This window comes from Enhydra lutris, unplaced genomic scaffold (genome assembly GCF_002288905.1).
Source record: "Enhydra lutris kenyoni isolate GAN:26980312 unplaced genomic scaffold, ASM228890v2 scaffoldscaffold27, whole genome shotgun sequence".
NCBI lineage: Eukaryota > Metazoa > Chordata > Mammalia > Carnivora > Mustelidae > Enhydra > Enhydra lutris.
The window spans coordinates 4,517,674-4,539,093 of record NW_019154111.1 but is presented as its reverse complement, the minus strand read 5'-3'; the positions used below and the strand labels follow the sequence as shown (position 1 = coordinate 4,539,093).

The following is a 21,420-nucleotide window of genomic DNA, read 5'->3' as shown; positions in this document are numbered from 1 at the left end:
GGCCCAGTCCCAAGTTTGAGGGTGGTCCTCAGCAGTGTGGGCTGGAGGTTTCTTCTTGCCCTATAGTTCTCATGGTCTTCCCAGCCAGTTCTAGGGCCCCTGAGGGGTTAGGCCTACTCTCAGGTAAGCTAAGGTGTGCTCAAAGACCTGGCTTTCCTTCTGGGGCCCATTTTCTGAATTCTAAACTGCCAGGGATCCTCTTGGACCTACACCGAATTCTGCACCTAAAGCTGATGCTCATGGTCTCCGAGCTTGGTCTTCATCGAGTACAATGAAGCATTTTATTCCCACTTCCTTCACGGGACCCAGAAACGGGCAGGGCCCTGAGGTCATTCAACCACGCCACTGACTTTCTGTGGGGGACTGTGTCATCGACTGTGCAGATGGCTGACGGGAGCCTTCTAGAGAGCAGGACTCCACCTCCTGCCACGCTGTTCCACAAGTGTCTCACTTTGCCCCGAATATAAAGAGACTGATCTCACGGGAGCCCTATCCAGTAAATCACCAAGTGTGCCTTCCTTCTGTTGGACAGACCGACTGTTAGACTTACCCCTCCACCTCAAAAGCAGGATAAATCCCGTAATGAGAGTCTGCTATGGAGGGGTTCAAGTTCCTTCTTTGTACTGGAGGCTGGTTGTTTCAAACCAAGGAAACACTGATTGTGGCAATGTGATCTGACTTACTCAGTGTCAACTGATAAGGACAAGCACTGAAATTAGAGGTGGTATGGAGGGGGGGTATGGAGGGGGCCACACACTCATTTCTTGCCGCTCGGAGAGGGTCAAGTCCAGCCTGAGCGCCGGCCAGGATGGGCAGAGGTCTCTCTCATGCTCAGCCTCCCCATGCATCCCTATATCCTAACCCGAACTAAAATCAGGCACTGTCTCGAGCATACCACTTCTCCCCACACACACTTGGGAATAGGACTTCTTATTCTGTCACATCCCAAGAATCTCAAGGTTGAGAGGCTGAAGTGCTACCCCTCGTTACCCTCTGTTATGGGCTGAATTGTGCCCCCCATCCCTGTGTTGAGGTGCTGAGCCCAGTGCTTCAGAATGGGCCTGCATTTGGAGACAGGATCTTTAGAGAGGTAAAATGAGGCCGTCAGGGTGGGCCTCATCCAGTTCCCCGAGGAGGAGGAAATCAGGACACAGATGTGTAAAGAAGGCCCAGGGAGGAGGGAGGGAGGAGAGGGCCATCGACAAGCCAGGCAGAGTTGCCTTAGAAGAAACCAATGTAACCAAACACCTTACTCTTGGTGTTGGGTCTCAGTCTTCTGGAACACTCCCCCCATCCTGCCACCCCCCCTTGCCGTCCATCACTGTGGCCTGGGCCACCTTGCTCCTCCACTGTGCCCCAGGCCCGACCCACCGGTGGAGGCTTCAGACATCAGGCACTATGGCTTCTCAGCTACTTCTCAACCCAGTGGCCCGCTGTCATTTCCTAGCCTGGTGACAATGGCCTTGCACTCCCGGCCCCCACCCGGCTCCTCCGGGAACGTCTGCATCCTTCTCCTCAATCCCTCGCTCACCACAGACACCTCGTGCCAGCATCTGAAACTGTTCTAGTCTCTTCCTATCAGAAGAACCCCCGTGGGCCCCTCTAGTCAATCCTGTTTCTCTCCCGCCCAGTCTTGCAACCGGCTAAACTGGCTGCTGCTTCCCCTCAAACAGCTCTCAGGCCACCAGCAACTTCCCCATTGCCGACCCAGATGGGCCCTTGGTCTCCCAGCTCCTCTGGCCTGATGGAGCAGCGGCAGGCAGGTCTCTGTTCAGCCTAACTTGAACCAGCCATCCCTTGCTCAGAAGTGCCTCTGTGGGACTGAAGGATGAAGGCCCCCATCCTTAACACGGGGCCCTGCCTGGCCCCTCCTGAGGCCTCTTCGCCCCAGAATCCTGGCCCCCATGCCACCCGCGCTGGGAGGCCCCACGCAGGCACCGTCCTTCCTGCCCCTGCCGGCCTCCTCCCTGGTGCCCTGTTGCCCGTCCTCCCGCAGCCACCCTGCAGGGGCTGCCCTGCCCGGCCAGACAGCAGCCTACTTTCCCTGGTAACAGCCGCTTCTCTGGGGATCACGGGTTTGGTGCCTTTCTCTCACCTACAGGCTGGGAGCCCCAGTGGGTGGGGGCTCCCGTTGGCTCTGCCCCACACAGTACCTGCCCGTGGCACAGCACACAGCCCGCTGAATGGATGAACGACTGAACCAACCGGAATCCCGTAATCCCCACTAGACCGAGGCCACTCCAGCATGGTTCTGGGCATGACCTGTGGTGCCCAAGGTGGCTCTGATTCACAGACGCTCACCTTCCGAGCACTCCCTTTACGCACAGGTCCCAGGGGCCGGTTCATCCCGCCCCACGCCCTCCCGCCTCCACCAGTCCCTCCTTTTTGGTGTAAAGCGAAGTGTGGCCCTGGGCACCCCATCTGGCCGCTGCCTGTTTTTACAAATAACGTTTGATTGAAACGCAGCCTCACTCACTGGCCTCCCGCTTTCAGCTGTAAGGCAAGAGCTACTCTACGAGCCTAAAATATTTACTACCTGGGACTTTAAAGGAAACGTTTGCTGACCCCTGGTGAAAAGCACTGAGCAGGACACCTACTGTGTACTGTGGGGAAAATCGAGTAGGTGTGTCATGGTGACGAAGGGGTGGTTCAGGGTTTCGATTGGAGTGATTCTCTTATCAGCATCTATGGTCAGCATCTTCTTTAACAGGTCGATGAACTCCCGCCGGTCTGCCTTCTCCACCAACATGTCACTGCCTTCCAAATCTGTTGTCATGTTCACCTGGAGGGAAATTGGGACAGGTCACCAAAACCCTGCTGTGCCTCCCCCTTCCCCCGACCGCCCTTATTCTCGGCTCAAAACTCCATCTCCCTCTCACAGTCTCCCCTTCCCGATCCCCAGGAGGCTGTCTGTGCAGGGCTCCTGCCACCTGCATGGGCTGTCACTGCCTATAGGTTGTGGCTGCTCCCTTTCCAGGGAAGGCCGAGGGAGGCCAAGGGCACAGGCTGTGGCCGGTACCCAAAAACACGCAGGAGTGATAGGATGTACACTGTTCCTGCTTCCATCAGCTGAGTTGAAATGTACCTCACATCACACCTCATTGAAAATAATCCCAAGATGGAAAGACTTCTGGGCACTGGCTGCATAGCAATGTGGATGTACTTGGTACTACTGAATGTACCTGGTACTACTGAATGTACTTGGTACTACTAAATGTACTTTGTACTATTGAATGTACTTGATACTACTGATACTACTGAATTAGATCTTTAACAGTGGCTAACACGGTCAGTTTTATGTGGTGCATATTTTACCACAACTCAAAAACAGTAACTACGACCAAGTAGTAAAAAATGAAATACAAAAAAGGTTATTTATTTAACCTGCAGAGGCCAATGTGACCTCTTCCTCTGTCTATAGTGTTTGCGTCCTCTGGCAGTGCCCTGAGTTAGGGCCAGAATTAATTTCAGCCCCGTCTTTACGGGGCTTACCTCTGGCCAAGGCAGGGAGGATATCTGAACACCGGATTTTTCTTCCAAGAGCAAGCCTAGGGCAGATTTTGAAAGACTTGTTGTGTGGTCCTTTCTATTATTTTCCAAGGCATGCTCTGGAAAGCAATTTCAGTTTTCTCGGGCAATCTAAACTTCTAATCAACCGACAAGTATCCTTTACTCAGTATCATGATTTTTGGTTACACTCACCTTCAGTAAGAAGTGTGCTGAGTGTTTACTGGTCTATAGCTTTACTTCTCATTGCTTTTAAGAAAAACTCTCTTTGGGTTGTCCTGATTTTAGACTGTCTTTCCACTAAAAATAGCTAAAGTTCTAGAATTTTCTCTGGGCACAAAGGTGAGAGCCTGTGGTCCCTCCAATGAGCCGAGAGAGACTGACTGAAGTGGGCTGAGTTGTGTGACAGCAAAAGATATGTTTAGGTTCTCATGCTCAGGACCTGTGAATGTGACCTTATTTGGAAACAGTGTCTTTGCAGATGTCAATCAAGTCGAAATGAGGTCATATGGGTAGGGTGGGTCCCAAACCAATGGCTGGTGTGTACATAAGAGAAAGAAGCGGGAGGTTTGGGTGCACAGATAAGAGGAAAGCCAGGAATAAAGGCCACATAAAGAAGGATGAAGAGGCCGGGGTGAAGCAGTTCCCCATCAGGGAACACAGAGGACTCCCAGGGGCCAGCAGACACAGGCCTGAGGCACGGGTCCAAGGCCCCAGTTTCTCTCTAGAGCCTTTAGAGGAGGCTGGTTCTGGTGGTACCTTAATGCCAAGCTTCTAGCCTCTTGAAGTGTGAGAGAATAAATGTCTCCTGTCTAAGTCACCCAGGTGGTAGTACCTTGTTACAGCAGCCTGAGGGGATTAATACACTGAATCATGGGTGTAAGACTCAAATGTGCTGGGGAGCTTGAATTCTTCTCATGAAAACATCACTAAGATTGGCCAGTACTTTTTTTTTTTTTTTTTAAACAAATGGGAACCAATCAACTGAAACTATTTTTAAAGAGCTAGTGTAAGGTTTTGAAAATGTTCCACCGACCCAATGGTTTTCTTACTATGAGTGGTGTGTCACTGTTCAAGGTCAAGGTGAAACACGGCAGTTCCACCTGCCATCTTGTATTAGCAGAAGTCTTGCTGCACTTGGTTTGTAAAGGGCTAATATTGCACACTCACCCATGGGGCTTACCTGGGCCATGTCATCTAAACAGTTGAAAATGTACTTTCTTGCTTCTTTTGACTTAATTCCCGTCTCTGCTTCATGGTCGTCTGGTGTCTAGTCAAAAGAGGCAAAAGCTGATTGACTGGTCACGTGAATTCTTTCCTCGTCACTGACTCCAACCCTGGAACTTCTGCTTCTCATGGAGAAGTCTTTTTCCCGTCTTTCAGAGGACACTTCGAGTCTTCTTAAAGTGACCTGCTCATTCTCCACACAAACTCCTCTCTCTCTTCTCTCCTTCCCAGACACCCAGCCTGGTGGGGGCCTACTCTAAATAAGATCCAGAGGGTTCCAACAAGAATATGCCCCATCCCTGATAACCTTCATTCTCTCCTGAGTTTAAGGGATAAGGTGAGGTTCCACATGTGGAAAAGCAGATGCCCTTTTCCACATGGTTCTATAAATCTCAATTTTATTTCTCAAACTCTCATCCAGAGGCTCTCACTGCATTCCAGGCACTGTTCTAAAGCCCATGAGCTCATTCTATATTCTTTGCAACCATCCTAGGTAGGACGATGACCAACCCATGTTCTAGAAGGACAAAGAGGAATGGCAAGCTTAAGGAGTCTGTCAAGGAGGCGTGGCCAAGAAGCGGCAGCTGGCTGCAGAGTCAGTCTGGGGCTGGGTCATGCACATATGGTGCCTGTACTGGCCTTGGTCTTGGAAGTGGCCGTCTCCAATTATTAGGGGTTTCTGGACTCATCCATGGATCACAGGTAATTGATCCTCCAAATCCCACTCAAGGATGCCACGCCTGGAGCTGCTAGGATCCAGGCTCTGATCCCAGACAGAGAGGACTGAGGCTCCTTGCTAAGGCACAGAAGCAAACCCTGCCCCTGGCTGGCCTCACCCTCCTCTACCCTGGAACTCTTTTTCCCTGGACCTGACCTTGAGCTACTCACTCTCACAGTTGCCAAATGCCAGCCTTCTCCTCAACAGCCTCAGAGTGTTGCTTAGCTCTCAAATCTCTTTTCTATATCTGCAACCATGGGCCATACTTTATCATTAAATCGTATTAGAATTCGGCTGTGGTTTTTGTCAAAAAAGAAAAAAAAAACCACACACAACCAACAAACAAAAAACCCCCCCTACTCTCTTGCAAAAAAAGAAACACCTAAAATGAACATAAAACATACTTAAGACTTGCATTATTTTCTCCTTCCTAGGAAAATACATTAATTTTAATTACTAGGCACAGATCAAAGTGAAAGCAAAATATGTTTCCGTTAAAGTAAAACCACTCGAGAGTTTACGGTGTGCAATGGTGCGCTTTACCTCCTGCTGGCTGGGACCAACAGACCTCTCCCTAGAGCCTTGGATGCCATGTTGCTAAGGCTCTTTCCTCTGCCTAAAAGACCCTCTTCATCCTTTTGCGCCCGGCTCAAATGCTCCTCCCAGATCTTCTTTCCCAGGCAGTAGTCAAGGCTCCCTCCTTATGGCCCCACACTCTGTTCCCACCAGGGACAGAGCCCTTGCGACAGCAGGGGTGGGGCGGAGGGGCTTCGGCTCGCCACCTGCATCCAGGCTCCCTTTGGACTGGGAGCTAGCTCCTCGAGGGTAGGGAGTGGTTCATTTCTGTCTCCAGTACGAACCCAACAAGTTGTGGTTTACTGGGATTATATCCCAGAGTTTAGCCACCAGAATTTGGGATCTGAGCTTTGCAGGCAGCAGGCCGAGCCAAGTGGTGCTTTTGAATATCCGAATTCATCCATCTCACGCATCAACAGTGGTCACCCCCTCTCCTGTGCTGCTGACTGAATCAAAGCGAAAACCATAATCTGTGCGCCGGTGGCCAAAGCTCCCCACTAACTGGACGGTGCTCTTCATCCCCGAGTGTCAGGCATTGGGGAGGAGTGGAAGGGACGCTCTTCCTACCTTCAGCCTCCACAAAGGATATGGTGAGTCTGTGTCACGGTTGAAAAACCTAGTTGTCTTTGTCCCTGCGCTTAATAAATACTCAGCTGGCAAACCCTGTGTTTGTGAAATATACCGGATCTGCAAGAGAAGATGAGAACGAGGTCAGGGCGTTTCCTGTCGCTGTACATATGGGGTACTTGTGGCTCTGGTGCCTTTGAGAAAAAGATGACAATTTTATAGAGAAAGAAAGAAGTAACAGAAGAAAAAGGGGCAAGAAAGAGGAATAAAGAAAGAAAAGTGCAGTTCTGAGAAGCAAGGTTTGGGAGACAAGGAAACAGCCTATAACCCAGCCGCGTGTCAGGTTGTAAAGGAAGGGCTTGCGGACGCCTGCCCTTCCTGGACCCACCTGGTCGTACTCGGAAGCCCCTGGATAGAGCGGCCAGCCCAGGAACAGCTCCGCAATGACGCAGCCCAGGGACCACATATCAATTGCCTCACAAAACGGTAAACCAAGGATAATCTCAGGGGCTCTGAAAAGGAAGAATGGGAGAGAGATCATTAGCAATTTGGAAGTGCAGGCAGCTACTTCTACATGAACTCTCCATAAAATTCTATCTTTCAAACCCGGGGTGCCATGACTGCCCCCCTCTAAGGGACCTGTGGTTCTTGTACTGTGTGGCCGTGACCCCTCCATTCTTGGGCTTGGTCCTCCCCGTAAGCAGGCAGTGTGGTCAGAGGGCCGGCTGAGATGAAGGGGAGGTCTAGAATAGACCTCCAGGGAGCCCCATCCATTGACTTCATTGCCATTATACTTCAACCAGATGAACTAGTAACCACTTTAGAAAGACTCACGCGTTATCTTTTGTAACTGAAGACCCAGGAAACCAATCTTTAGAGAATGCCTGGTTTTTACAAAGGAATTCTGAAATACAGGTGTTCTACTTTCAGTAATAGAGAAAGCAAGAGGCCTCTACCCAGAATAAGGGGATCCAACCCCAAATCCGTTAATGCCAATGATCCATCTTCTTAGAAGCCTGAATCACACTTTTGTAAGGAAACACTAATTTTTTAAATCATCAGCTTCTAAAAAGGTAGTCTCCTAAAAAGTCCTCTAATAGCATAATTACAGAACCCTGTTCCTGAATCCATAATCTGGGTACTGGTCCAAACCCCATTATAAACCCATTCCTGACTGAAGGATTATGTCCCTTCATGTGGCAGACAAGGTTACCTGCTGGAGCTTCTGAAGGAAACCACCTAAATTCAAAAGGAAATTTTCACATGTAGTTAGTAACAAAAACCAAGGAGACCACAGAGCACATTTTCTTTTCTAAGAATGTGTCACGATTAAGCAGGGGTACATTTTGGAGAAAACCAGGTTCAAAGTATGAGATATGAACACAGCTTAAAAAAAATGTGGCTCAAGGCACTCTGCTGATAATGAGATGCATTAGCCCAGCTTCTGTTTTCTCTGTAAATTTCCCACTTGATTAAGCAATGCCAGAAGACGCCACTCTCCTACCCTTTCAGGAGCCTGGAGTGGGAGCGGTGGGAGCTGGGGAGACGGCTCCGTCTGGGTTATCCTCACCCAGCCAGCACGGGAGGAGGGAGCCAGAGTGTGCTCAAAACACCCTCCTCGTCTTGGAGCTTCGAGCTGAATTCCCCCCACTTAAAAAGCATCACCCCACCTTGCTCTTTTAAATTTGCTCTCATGGCTCATCTTTTGTCTCCAGATCATAGCGCTGAAGAAAACCAACAAAAACCAACATGTTTTGTTGCAAAGTCTTGATTCTTCGGGAGTAAAGAGGCGTTTCCTCACTTGGTCTGAGCTGGGGATTCAGCACTGCTGCCAGGTGCTTCTAGAAGGCCAGAGTCCTCAGTCTGGGCTCAAAACATCCTCTTGCCAGAGTCCGAGGCTGGTGGGTCTTCCCCGTCCCCTCACTGCTGGCGTCCCCAGCTGCTAGGGTTCTGCTGGCACCTCCCCCTCCCGTGGGGCCCTGTGCTCTCCAGTCCGGGTTGCTGGCGGCTCTTGTGCACGTGGAAAGACGCTGCTGTCCTCCGGCACTCGGGCACCGGGTGGGGGGGGTCCTGTGGCTGCTTTAGGCACATCCCTGCCAGACTGCCCTGTGTCATGGGGCCTTCAGTCCCACAACGGGCCGAGGTCACTGTGTCCAGGGTTGCCCCCACACACCAGGGCTTCGCGAGTCCCCTGGAAGTCCCCTGTCAGTCACCTCAGGCGCCAGGGTAGACGGTGTAAATGGATGAGATGACTGCAGGTTGTCTCTAGCGACGCAATCCCCCTCATTCCACGTGTCGGAATCTGCCTGCCTTTCCGCCATCTCTGTTCTAGAGCGTGTCCTCTCACACGCACATCAGGCCTCTCCCTGGTGGGGGGATGAGCTCCTGCCCCGGTAAATCTCCCCGCAGGTGGGCAGCTGCAGGATCACCAATCCCCACACCTGTCTCCCCACCCCTGTCTCCAGGTTGGGTCTTGGGAACACACTGGTCTCACAGGGCCGACCTTCCAAGCTGATTAATCACCTTGCTCTCATGCCCTGGAGCAGGCCGTGTGAAACCTCTGGAAACCCATTTCCCAGTTTCTGTTCCCTGAGGACGTGCAAGGCCGAAGCCAACACACAAGACAGGTGCAAAGGGGATTTCGGGCATGTTCTCTGGCAGGAAACACCAGACATGGGTTTCATCAACTGAAGTTACCCAAACAGGGTCTGTGAAGACCACTCTCAGTCCATTTTCTACTAGAAAATGAGGCAGTGGCCATTCTCCACGCCAGGACATGGACAGCAGAACACGTTTCTTGCTATGAACACGATGAACCAATGCTCAAGCGTCGGGCTACACACCTGCGGGACAAAAGCAATAGAAGGCAGGGTCCTGTCCCCGAGGGGCTGGGATGACAACACGAGCCCACGTGACAGGGCAGGCTGAACACTACTCGTGTGCAACACAAACACGTAGACACAAAAACAGCTAATTCAAGCGTATGAGCATGCTCTGGGTTCTCCCATTTCAAAAAATAAAATAGAACATAAGGACAAAGCAAACTAAACACGAAAACAAACCCTTCCTCTATCCCTTCATGTCCCTGCAGCTGTGGCCCCATTTCTCTGCCACTGACCCCCCAGATCTCCAACGTCGTCTCCTGTAGCTCCTCTGCCCCACCGCCCCCATCTTCTTGCCCTTCTCCTGCTGGACTTCACTCTCTGCTCCACTCAAAGGCGTGGTCCAGACCGTTGTCACATCATATCCCCTGGTCAGCTTCTCAGCTCCGTGACACATGTCCTTCCCATAGGTGACCATCCCGTCCCGTTCCTGTCTTGAAACACGCGGTTGGGGTTGTCAGACCCCACACGCTCCCACATCTGTCTTGTTTCTTTTGCTGGCTTGTCCTCCTCTAGCCACCTGCTCCGTGAGGGTGAAGCCCAAGGACCCCTTGTCTTCTCTCTTTCCACCCTTGTTCTAGGTCGGCAGTTATGACCTGAATTGTGTCAACCTCCCAAACAGGTTGGAGTCCTAATCCCTGACCCCTCAGCGTGCGACACCATTTGGCGACGGGGTCACTGCAGATGTAGTTAGCGAAGATCATGTCGTGCTGGAGCAGGGTGAGCCCTGAAGCCAGCAGGATTGGTGTCCTCATAAGAGGGACACTGGGACACAGACTGAGGGAAGACGGCCACGTGGGGACGGAGGCAGAGGCTGCAGTGAGGCCACCAGCAGCCAAGGAGCGCCCGGGGTCACCAGAAGCTGGGAGAGGCACGGAAGGATGGTCCCTGAACGGCTTCAGGAGGAGCGGGTCCCTGCTGACACCAGGGTTTAGACTTCAAGCCGCCAGGCCCATGGAAGTGAACGACTCTTGTTCTAAGTCCCGCATTCTGAGGGGACGGCTTCCGCCACCCTAGGAAGCTGACAGCCGTCACGTCCATTGCCACAGGTCTGAGCTCCATTTGTCCTTCCAAATGTCCCTCTCCACGCTGGACCTTCTCAGCTCCAGAGTTCCGTCCTGGCGGCCCAGTGCCTCTCTCAAACTCAGTCTGTTTACAAGGGACCTCTTTCCCTCGGCCTCCCTCTGTGGGGCTCGGCTCCGTGAAGGGACTCCTGCCCCCCCCCCCCCCCACTGCCCGTGCTAGGAACCCAGAATGCTCTCCGGTCCCCTTCTCTCCCTTCAGCCTCACCACCAATCCGTCCATGTGGCCGCTCACAAGGATCTCTCCGCCTGGCCCCTGATTCTCCACGTCTGCTGCCACCGTGCTGGCCCTGGCCACCTGGAGCCCCCTCTCGGGTCATTCCTTTTGCCTTTCCTTCCGCTGTGGCGGCCGCTCTCTGCGCAGCTTCCGGAGCAGCGAGACCGCCTCCGCCTTCACTCTCAGGCCTGCAGCGGCTCCCGGCAGCCCTCGGATGGAAACCTAAATCCCTCCACGGCCCACGCGACCTCAGCGATCGGGTCCCTGCCCTGCTCTCCACTGTCCTTTCAATTTCAGTTTCTGGAGGACCCCAGCTCCTTCCGGACCGAGAGCCTCCGTGCGGCGTTGGCTGCCTCCTCATCCTTCAAACCTCAGCGTAATTGTCACCACCACAGACAGGCCTCCCCTGACACCAGTTAGTCTCCATCTCCAGTGCCATAAATGTCACTTTACGGCACTTCCCCAATAACCTGCGTGCTGTGTGTCTCCCCCTGCTCCGTCCACAGGGCAGCACAGGGCCTGGCATTTGGTAGCCACTCAATCAATAAGGACTTGTTGCTTGAATAAACCTTCATTAAACGTAAGGAAGTGCTAAAATATGCGACTCAGGTGGCAAGTTCTCAGGCAGCACAAAGAGGAGAGCAGAAGTAAATCTTCGTGAGGGAACAGAAGCCGGGCATGAGGGGCGGGATGTCACCTGAGGAACAGCAGTCCTCCGTGCGAGCAGGAACCCCGGGAGTGGGGCCTGGAGGACACCGACCGGCAGGCTCACCAGTGGATTCCGACACAAAGGCCAGAGAGAGCGGCAGGGCTTGGCCGGGGGTTCCAGGGTCCTGAGGAGGCTGGAAAGGCCTCATGGCTCAGGCCTCCCAGGCCCGTCTCTTCTGAACTGGAAGCCAGCGCCGCCCTCCGCTTGCTCATGGCTCTTCAGTCCAGGCCTCTACCCCAGCCCCCTACAAGCCACTTGCCTTTGGTTTCGATCTTTTCCAATCCTCCCTCAAAACTCTTCTTCACTCCTTTTCTGGCACATGCGATACCCTGATCACATCTCTGCGACAGCCTGGGCCCTCCCCACCTGCTTCCTCCGCAAACCCACGCTGCCCACCTTCTCTGTGCTGGCCACGCTGGGGATGAACTCATGACCGCCGACAACCAGCTCAGTCCAGACATTCTGAACACATGTTCGCACACTGGCCCCCCCTTGAGCCTCCTGGGGGGCAGGCTCTGGGTCTCGCGTGCTCTGTGAGCGCCTGCTGGACATCTAGGCCAGGAGCCCTCAGCTAAGGAAGGTGCTTTCCTACCTGGCTGTCCGGAGTCCTCTGGGGACTGAAGACCATTCTGCTGTGATCTCTCACCCGCCCTGTTCCCTGTACTGTCGGTCCATACGGTTCTGAGCCCCTGGAAGTTCAAAGTGAAGCCTCAAATCTGTTTCCTTTTGTTCAGCGCACCTGAGGCACGTCTGATGGTGGCTGAAGTTCATTTACTCCTGACTGAAGTGAGAGCCATTCTCGCCAACGGCTGGTCTGAGTGAAAAGTTGGCTCAAGCTCCGCTCATTCACTCAATTCCTCGAATGTCCAAACCACCATGTCCTAAGTGTCTGCTGTGTGTCGTGCACTGTGCTGGAGACTGAAAAATAAATGAACCCGACCCTATGGTCCCTCCAGGAGCTCACTGTCTGGTTGCAGGTGAAAGCATGCCAACGGCTAATATATAAGGAGCGGAGTGCATGCCCAATGCACAAGGCGGGTAATGCCTGAGGGGTTGGGGGAGAGGCAGAGCCGGGAGGGCTTCCTGGGAGAAGTGTGAGCTGCGTCTCGGGAGGTGGACAGGTGGTGGTGGCCTCTGGGGCACAGGGCAGGGTGAGTGCAAGCCCCACGCCTGCCCTGTCCCCACCACGTGGCTGTGTCTGTAGCACGAGCACAGGGCCCGGGCGTGGAAGAAGACATGCTCCTTACACGTCTGTAGGAATCTTTCTGTTCCAACCCCACATCCCCAGCGGCAGCAGCTTCCCCTGAAGCTGGCACCATCTCTTTGACGACAGGCCCTATGACAAAGGGCACACCTCTTGGCCTTTCTGCTTCAAACCTGACACACTTAAAAACAAAAAGAAAACATTCTGGTTTCTTCCATGGGTGCTGTTTCTGTTCTCGGCTCAGTTCCACAGCAGGTAGGGCTGCTGGCTTGGGAAACGGGCCTTCCCCATTGGGCTCCAAATCACCCAGGTTCTGTTAATGACTCATCCTTCATTTGCCGCCCCACAGAATCATCTTACAAGTCTCCTCGTTGCTATTTTGGGACATCCAAAATACTTTAAACATACATGAAGAGCCACATAAAATTTGTACCTAAGAAAGAGAGAGATTGTTCCTTTCCAACATTCCCACAGCAAGACAGAAAATTCTATTTTTCTATAGGAGGAGAATAAACAACTGTCATTTTCGACACATGAATTATTGAAGCTTTGATATTTCACTGCACTAGCTTTCCTCGCAGCACCCCGAGCGGATAGGGTATTCCCAGATCACGCCAGACCGCGTGACCCCGCGAGTCAGTGACCCCTGCCCCCTACAGAGGTGTGGAGACCACACAAGCTGAGTGGGAATGACACAGGCTTGGAGGTTGCATCTGGTGCTGGCAGGTTCTAGCTGTGTCCTCAACTTCCTGATGCTGGTACGAGGCTGAAACGAAGCAGAGCACCATCGTAGGACGCACCTAGCAGAGCGCCTGGCAGAGAACAGGCAATCGAACATATTCAATCACTTATCTGTAACGTGTCTGTTCACAGCAGTCGAATAAAGAGCATCCCTTTTCCTCATTTTTAAAGCCCACTTTCTTCCTTATAGGTGGAAACATTAGGAAAACTGCTTAAATACATTAGAGCATACACATTATACACTTTTGTCTCATTTGTTTCATTTATTTCTATAAAAGGCACAAAAATGAGTATTTTTTGCTGTAACCAACAGCCAAATGCCTACCACCTCACTTCAGAAAGAAAACTGCCTAGCCACAGACCCCACGCTTCCCCTTGGCACAGGGAGATGCTGTCCCGAGCCTGCATGCCCTTTTACGCTACCATTTCTGGCTCACCTGGCCTCCCTGGCCAAGTAGACGACCAGAGTCAATGTCTTGATCATTTTCACAGTGCCTAGTAAAGTAAGTGCAAGGTTCACGGCCACTCCCAACTTGGGCAATAAATCTGCAACACTAATCAGAGCCCAGGAAGAACTGTGCATTTCTGGAAAAATGTTACTCAATTTCTCTGAGTTTTTATTTCCCCATCTATGAAATGTGATTATTAATCTTTTTTTCTCTCAAGTCTCTATAGCAGCGTATGAAGATAAATGATGGTCGGTGGAATTATAAAGCAGTTTGAACTCCTTGGAAGCAAGACACTCTATTAGTCCATGGTATTTTATAATCACTGATATTATAAGGTGTACTTGAATTGAACTGCAGTTAAAAAGCCCGTTCCCACAAATATATGTAGATTGAAAGTAACCTCAGTGTGGCCGGGGCAGAAGCAATCAAAATGTAAAATTGCATTTCAGACGGGTTGTTCAAGCTTATGTTTCCACTGCAAGTATACGGGGACTCAGAAATGCTGACATGAGCTCTGAGCCACTATTTGTGCTGGTGACCCGGGGTGGGAGGTAAGGGGTCACATCAAAGCAACACAGGACCCAAGAAACAGCAGAAATCGGAGGACTGGAAGGAGGCTATTTTAGAGAAATTGAATGGCAAAGCTCGAGGGACCCGCACAGAAGACAGCCTGCGGGGTGAGTGCAGGCGAGCGTGTCTCAGGGCGGCCAGATGGAGAGAGAACCCATCCTCCGGTCCCCAGTGGGCTGCTAGGAAAATGGGGAGCAGCATCCCTGAAGGATGTCTTCATACCATGTCCGGGGGACCCAAGAAGGTCCAGTGGAGATCGAACTAGTGATTGAGGCCTGGTGAAGCCAAGGCCAACCTGGGATTTGATTTTGAGAAAGACACAGCTTCCTCAGTGAACAGGACATGTGAGAGAAATGGCTTTGTCTTTGACTGGGGAGCTGGGTAGATGAGAACGACAAGAGGACCAAGGGATGGAGCTTCAGGGACGAGCCAGAAGGCTGGCCAGAAGCCCACGTGTTGCGCTGGCCTGGACTCAGCCACGGTGACGAGGAGTCTGACTTGCGATGGCCTGACCAAGCACTGTGGAGTGTTGAGATTTCTAGACACATTCCATGGAAGTAGCTTTGCCCTGTAATAAGCTGAGGACGGCACCATGGTGGAGGGCTGCCCCAGGGAGCAAGGCTCTTATTCTAAAAGGAGAGCTAGGAAAGATGCCCCACTCATGCCAGGGGGTGGTTCCAGCTCAGTGATACTCATGCAGCAAAGTCACTGCACGGATGTTCTCGAAATTCTGCCTCAGGCAACACTGCTGATGTCCAAGACGCTGTGTGCTGAGGAGATGAGTTCAAGACCCTCGCTGGAGATTGTTCTAACTGAATGTCTCCAGCCATCATCAAGAGAAATGCTCAAGGGGCGCCTGGGTGGCTCAGTGGGTTGAGCCGCTGCCTTCGGCTCAGGTCATGATCTCAGAGTCCTGGGATCGAGCCCCGTATCAGGCTCTCTGCTCAGCAGGGAACCTGCTTCCTCCTCTCTCTCTGTCTGCCTCTCTGCCTGCTTGTGATCTCTCTGTCAAATAAATAAATAAAATCTTTAAAAAAAAAAAAAAGAGAAATGCTCAAGACATTAGAACAATTCATTACGTCCATATGGAAGGCATAATAACCACGGTCTGGTCTAGATGTTGTCATTTCTCATGTCACACTCGGACAGTCTCCCAAAGGAAGCTGGCTTCTTTGATTCAACTGACCACTTCCAGGGTAATGTCAGAATCAGAGTGACAGTTTTTTGATCTGTATGGGCAATGAACATCTTGGCTCGGAAGGAGACTTTCCTGATATACACTCAGTACCTATAAAGCTGACCCTCGAAAAACATGGGGTTGGGGTTCCAACTCCCTCTCTGCCAAGCAGCCGAAAATCCACATATAACTTGACTCCCCCAAAACTTAAACTACTTGTTGACTGAAGCCTTACTGATAATTAGTCGATTAACACATTTTGTACATTATATGTATTATATACTGCATTCGTACGGTTAAGTAAGCTAGAGAAAAGAAAATGTGATTGAGAAAATCGTAAGGAAGAGAAAACATATTTACAGTACTGCATTGTATTTATTTAAAAAAGAAAAAACCCAAAACAAAACCTGTGTATAAGTGGACCGTGCAGAGTGCAGCACCAAAATCTAACTTTCTTGCTTACATTCCAGAAGAAAAGGCTGGATCTGGAACTTAATCCCCAAAGCTTCTAATGATGTTAGTGTAAATTCAAAACCAGGACTCAGGTGTCTGGAGTATATTCTGATGATAGCCTCGAAATTCCTTCTAGATCTCAATGAGAAATGTCCCTACGAAGAAATCAGCCTAGATCCCACGATGGCTCATTTCATAGATGCTCACACCGCCCTGTAGTTCCTTACTCCACTGACATACACTGCGTCTGCTTTGCCCATACCTCCCAGTCTGGTCTCTGGTGCCTCGACCAAGAAGCCAAGGGCTGCTGGAAAATGCCTGGTCCTGCCTCCCAGCCTCCACAGGACTGTAAGATCATCAGGTTTTATGCTCTCACTTTTTGCCAAAGTACATGCTCGATAAATGTCTGCGTATGCGCCCATCAGCCAGGGAAAGAGAATGGCAGGTTTCTGCACATATCTACCTAGACTGATTCTTCTCACTCATATGCTGCTCCAGGTTCTTTCTCCCGATCTTTTTTTATCTTTATTAAGTTTTTTTTTCAAAGATTTTATTTATTTGACAGACAGAGATCACAAGTAGGCAGAGAGGCAGGCAGAAAGAGAGGAAGGAGGAAGCAGGCTCCCTGCTGAGCAGGACCCTGGGATCATGACCTGAGCCAAAGGCAGAGGCTTTAACCCACTGAGCCACCCAGGCGCCCCTATTAAGTTATTTTTTATTGTAGAAGATAAGATACAAAGAAGTACACAAAGCAGAAACACAGAGCTCAACGACTTCTCAGAAGGCGTTCCCCACCCGCCAGGTGAAGACACAGAGCGTGGTCAGTGTCGCAGAGCCCCTGTGCATTCCCTCCCATGCACCACCCCCTTTCCACCTGTGGTGGCACCGTGTGGCCAGTGCATCAGTGGGCAGCGTGGACCCCAGGCCTCAGGATGCGGGCTCCCCAGACAGGTGGGCTAGAGGGCGGGCTCAGCACCAAGCCCCGGAGCTGGGAAGATGACGGGCCCGGCTGAGAGAGAACGGAGACACAGCCTCAGACCGTCCTTTTAGTCCCTTTTGTTGATTGTTTTTCTTCTGCTTTGTTGCTAGTCTGTTGACTAAAACTTAGGGCTGAACCGTGCATTGAGAGCTTCCCCGGGGAGCCTGCCCATTCTCGAGTCCCACTGCCACCTGCTGCCACCTCTCAGCTTCCGGAGGCTGCTCCTCTTCTCTCGCAGCACCGGGAGGGAGTTTGGAATTTCAGTTCCCAGGGATCAACTGCAAACACAGCTCCCCCACTTGATTCAGAGGGTGATGTGTTACCCACCAGTGGAGGGAAAGGAGAGGTCAGGCCAGCGGGGAGAAGGCTGGCCTCTTTCACACTGACAGTCAACTCACGGCTCACCCTCCACCCGGATACGAGCCTGGGACGAAGGTAATATCACTTACGGGCAACTTTGCTAATTTAAATGTCAGTAAACATTTGGTTAATTATTTAGCTTCAGTGGGTTCATAGTGAGTCCTCCAAGATGTTTGCTGGATGGACGGATGGACCTACACGGGGCTGAAGAACCATGATGCTTTCCTGCTAGGGGTTTCTGGGCTCGCCCTGGAGAGGCCCAGGGGTTCAAGCTCTTAGTGAGTGAGCTGAGCTGTCACAAAGACGAGGCTCATCCTCAGCCCGTTTCCTTTCCTGCCAGCACCATCGGATCCCACAGCCCATGGGGCTGAATCGCCAGGCCTTCTCCACAGCTAATGGCCAAGGATTAAGAAACAGGAACTGAAGATGGAAACCTGGTCCTTCTTGAAAGGGAGATGAACTGAGTGTCACCGAATGGAGACACAGCATTCAAGAGAGCAGAGGCCGGAGACCTGAGCTATGAAAGGGAATCCCCTGAGTACAGATGCCAAACACAGATGGGAGGGTCCGTTTCCACTGTGGCTATGGGGATACTCTCACACCTTCCGAACAGGCCTCCCTCCCCATGTGGCGCTTTGGGGAAAGAATTACCGAGCAAGAGGGGTTGACGCCTGCTAACACACCACCCGACCCAGTCTGCAAATAAGGCCAGGAGCTGTGCTGGTCAATGGGGCCGGTTCTAACCCAGGAAGTACAGCATCAGTCCTGTCCCCAAGCATGCCGGCGTGACTGGGGCAGTGGAGCCTGGTGGACGAGGCAGGCCTTGCTCCTGGGGGGGTGCACTGCATGCTGGCCTTGCCAGGAGACCAGACCCACAGAAAAGGGCAGAGGGCACAGCCTTCACCCAATTCTGTGGCAGGAGAGGCCAAGGGGTGGGCTTAACAGTAGCCTGTTCGGACCTGCCACGGTCAGGACAAGGAGGGAGCACCCCGGCAGGCCAGTTTGTCTTCCAGCAGGAGTTTTGCCAAACAAAATGGGCATACATTTTAGGTCTCCAGCTAAGGGCAGCTTATTCAGGGAAACCCTTCCAACACTCAACTTTTCCTAAGGGAGCTGAAACAAAATAGAACAAACAAGGCCCAAGCTGGCTTTTTTGTGTTTGGGTCACGGAGGGAAAAGCCCCGCTGGCTCTTTCCAGCTCACACTAGGGGGTGCTGGAGCGCAGTGGACTCATGCTCGGACACATGTTCGGAAAGGCCTCGAATTTTCAACCCCTGGGGCTGGAGGGGTGGGCATCCCTCTGGGGAGGCCGCTGGGCCTCGCGGTCAGCACCAGCCACACGTGGAGCACAGGGGACATTTCTGTGAGGGGGAGGGGAGGTAGTGTCCCCCCAGATGAAGATACTACTGCCCTATCTTCCCCTTAGCTGCTTTTCTCACCCTAACAATGGGGCTCTGTGTAACCCAGAGCATGCCTGCGAAATGCAGCAGCCTCCAGCGAGAGACCAGCATGTTCCTTTTGCTCTCTTGAGCACCAAACACTACTTCAGCCAATGAGCTAACCAGCGCCTGAATTGGGGAGATGCCACGCATCGGTGGAGCTCAAGGCACAAGGTGGAAAGAGAGGAAGGAGGGAGGGAGGGACTGAGGCAGAACCGTCCAGACTGACCGGAGTGGTCAGGGTGGGGCCCCCCGACACCCCCCCGCCGTTGCTCCCAGTTTGCTTCTTTGGAAAGCGCCTCTTCTGGCTGCTGTCTGAAGCCTTCAGGGGCTCTCAACAGGAAGCCTGCCTCTTCCAGAAGCTTTCCCTGCCCAGGGAACCCTCCTGCTCTGGGTTCCCACAGCACACCCACTGCCCATTCAGCTCTTCCGCTTGTGCCTGCACCGATACTCATGATTGTTTAAAATCAGCTTCTCAGTGAGACTGGAAGCATCTCGAAGCGGCAGGTTGTGTTCTTTATCTCTGTGCGCCCCACGTCACCCAGCAGAGTCCTGGGTCCTCCACAGCTGTCCGCTGTCACGCTTCACGCTCAGGAGCCAGAAGAGGCTACGGCTCCATTCTCTCTCCCTGACCGCCAAGCATCAGGCAAGAACAGAGTAAATGCTCGATACACAATATCCACTGAACTGGACGGATTATCTGAGGAAGAAACGTACTGTTTGCTTGTTCATTTTAGGGTAAGAGAAGAGGTAGGGAGCAGGCAGCTCTTCTGAGTTCTTCTCTGATAATGGGGATTTCCATGGGGAAATTTGAACAGAAACCGATAAAACTCTGTTTATTTTTAATGGGAGAAGCTTGGCATAGGAAGTTTGTTATCTTTAAAATATATATAAGCGGAGGAGTGGTGGGTGAAAAGGAGAAACTATTTATATCTCTGGAGATGAAGAAACAGATAGCCAGAGAAAATGGGAAGAAAGGAGGCAGTTAGGGAGATTTTTTAGATTTTCAACCAAAAAAACCCACGAGCAATTAAGCGGATGTCTGAAAGAATGGCGGTGATGACTGATGTGAAGAGCTCAGTTTCTTTTTTGCCAAAGAATAGGAATTCTGAGACATCACTTACGGACCCAGTGCCGGCTTGTCACGCTCACCTCTGTGGCGCGCCGGGTCTGTAAGTAGGTCTAGGTGTGCATGCATTTAAGCCTGCCCTGGATTCCCCCAGGAGAGCAGAAGTTCCTTGAAGAGAAAGAACCTATATTTGCTTCCTTCTGCGGGTGGAGGCTGGGCGCACAGCAGGTGTTCAATCAACATTAACCCGCTAACCAGAGCTAACCAAATCCTGTCCCGGGTCTGAAAGGCCCTGACACAGAACTGTCTAATTCCTTTTCATCTGGCCTCAAAAGACTTGGTTTTTCAAGAAACAAAACAATCCCAAATACCCCCAACATTCAACTCAAGAGTCAACTGCAAGGCTAAGTGAAACTCTTCTGCTGCCTCTTTAATGATGCTTGTGTGAAAATCAAATAGATCTTCCTTCTTTCTCTCTCAGGGTTCCCTGACTTCACAGAGGCTGACAGCTCTCAGCTGATCCCAAAGCCCAAAGTTAGGGGACATCACCAGGGAGTCACAGCTGAGACCAGGAAATCGACAGCAGCAGAGGGAAGGGAGGAGGACACAATGCTGAGTATGACAGGTCAAGTGGAGGAAGGGAAGGACGCAGGGCACACGTTCCCCAGCCCCGGTATTCCTTTCCTCCTAGGATCCCACCGACAGCTTAAATGTGAATGAGCATCATCTCTGCGTGCACGTTAACATCTGGCTGAAATGACTGTTCTGCAAGTGGGAGCTTGCCGTCCATCCCTGGCTCCGTCATCTTCCTACCAAACAGCACGTCCCACACATTTCTCACCGGTCTGCCTGCACCATTACCAAGGACCACCCTGGGGAGTGCCCTGCTTGGCTGGGGTGGGGTGGGGGGGCGGACGGAGAGAAAGGATGCTGCAAGGCGATCTTTTCCTGTACGGACTGTGTTCAATACGGACAAATATTTGTGTAGCCTCTGTGTTTACCATTAATACTGGGACAAAGTAATTAGCGGCTACATTCTTCTTTGGGAAGCAGCAAAGCACGGGGGAGGGGGGCGGGGGCGCGGGGGGAAGCAAAATCCCAAACGGAAGAACAGAAATGCTAAAAGCTGGCATCTGAAGGTATTATTCAAAAACAATATGGGAAAAGGCAGAACTGTATTTCCTCTGTTCTTTTAAGGGGGAAGTTCAGAAAAAGGTCAGAAAGAGAACAATGCCGGCCATCTATCACAGCAGCCTCTAACCTAGAAAGGTTACTTACAACACTGCAGCCTCATTTCTCAATTCCGTAATTACCACCCCCCTTCCACCGATCGCACACCACCTCCGCCTTATGAATCATGCATTTCATTTCCATTTACCAATGCCCCGACTCGGGGACCACCGTCAAGGCGCAGTGGGAGGGGCTCGGTGGTGCCGGACCCCTCCCCAGGTGCACACGTGAAGGCTGCACAGCCCCCGCGCCCTAGGGCACATT

The 21,420-nt window shown here is 51.8% G+C and overlaps 1 protein-coding gene across 5 annotated transcripts in view; it reads right to left on the bottom strand.

The window, feature by feature from the left end:
* Window positions 1-21,420, bottom strand: part of LOC111151859 (homeodomain interacting protein kinase 2) — a 172,270-nt gene that overhangs the window by 40,286 nt on the left and 110,564 nt on the right. For all 5 annotated transcript variants that reach the window (XM_022510083.1, XM_022510084.1, XM_022510086.1 and 2 more), the window contains exons 3-6: window positions 6,984-7,107; window positions 6,596-6,715; window positions 4,691-4,777; window positions 2,598-2,782 (exon numbers count right to left, since the gene is read on the bottom strand). In XM_022510083.1, coding sequence (XP_022365791.1) covers window positions 2,598-2,782; window positions 4,691-4,777; window positions 6,596-6,715; window positions 6,984-7,107 — 516 coding nt within the window. The remainder of the gene's footprint in view (window positions 1-2,597; window positions 2,783-4,690; window positions 4,778-6,595; window positions 6,716-6,983; window positions 7,108-21,420) is intronic.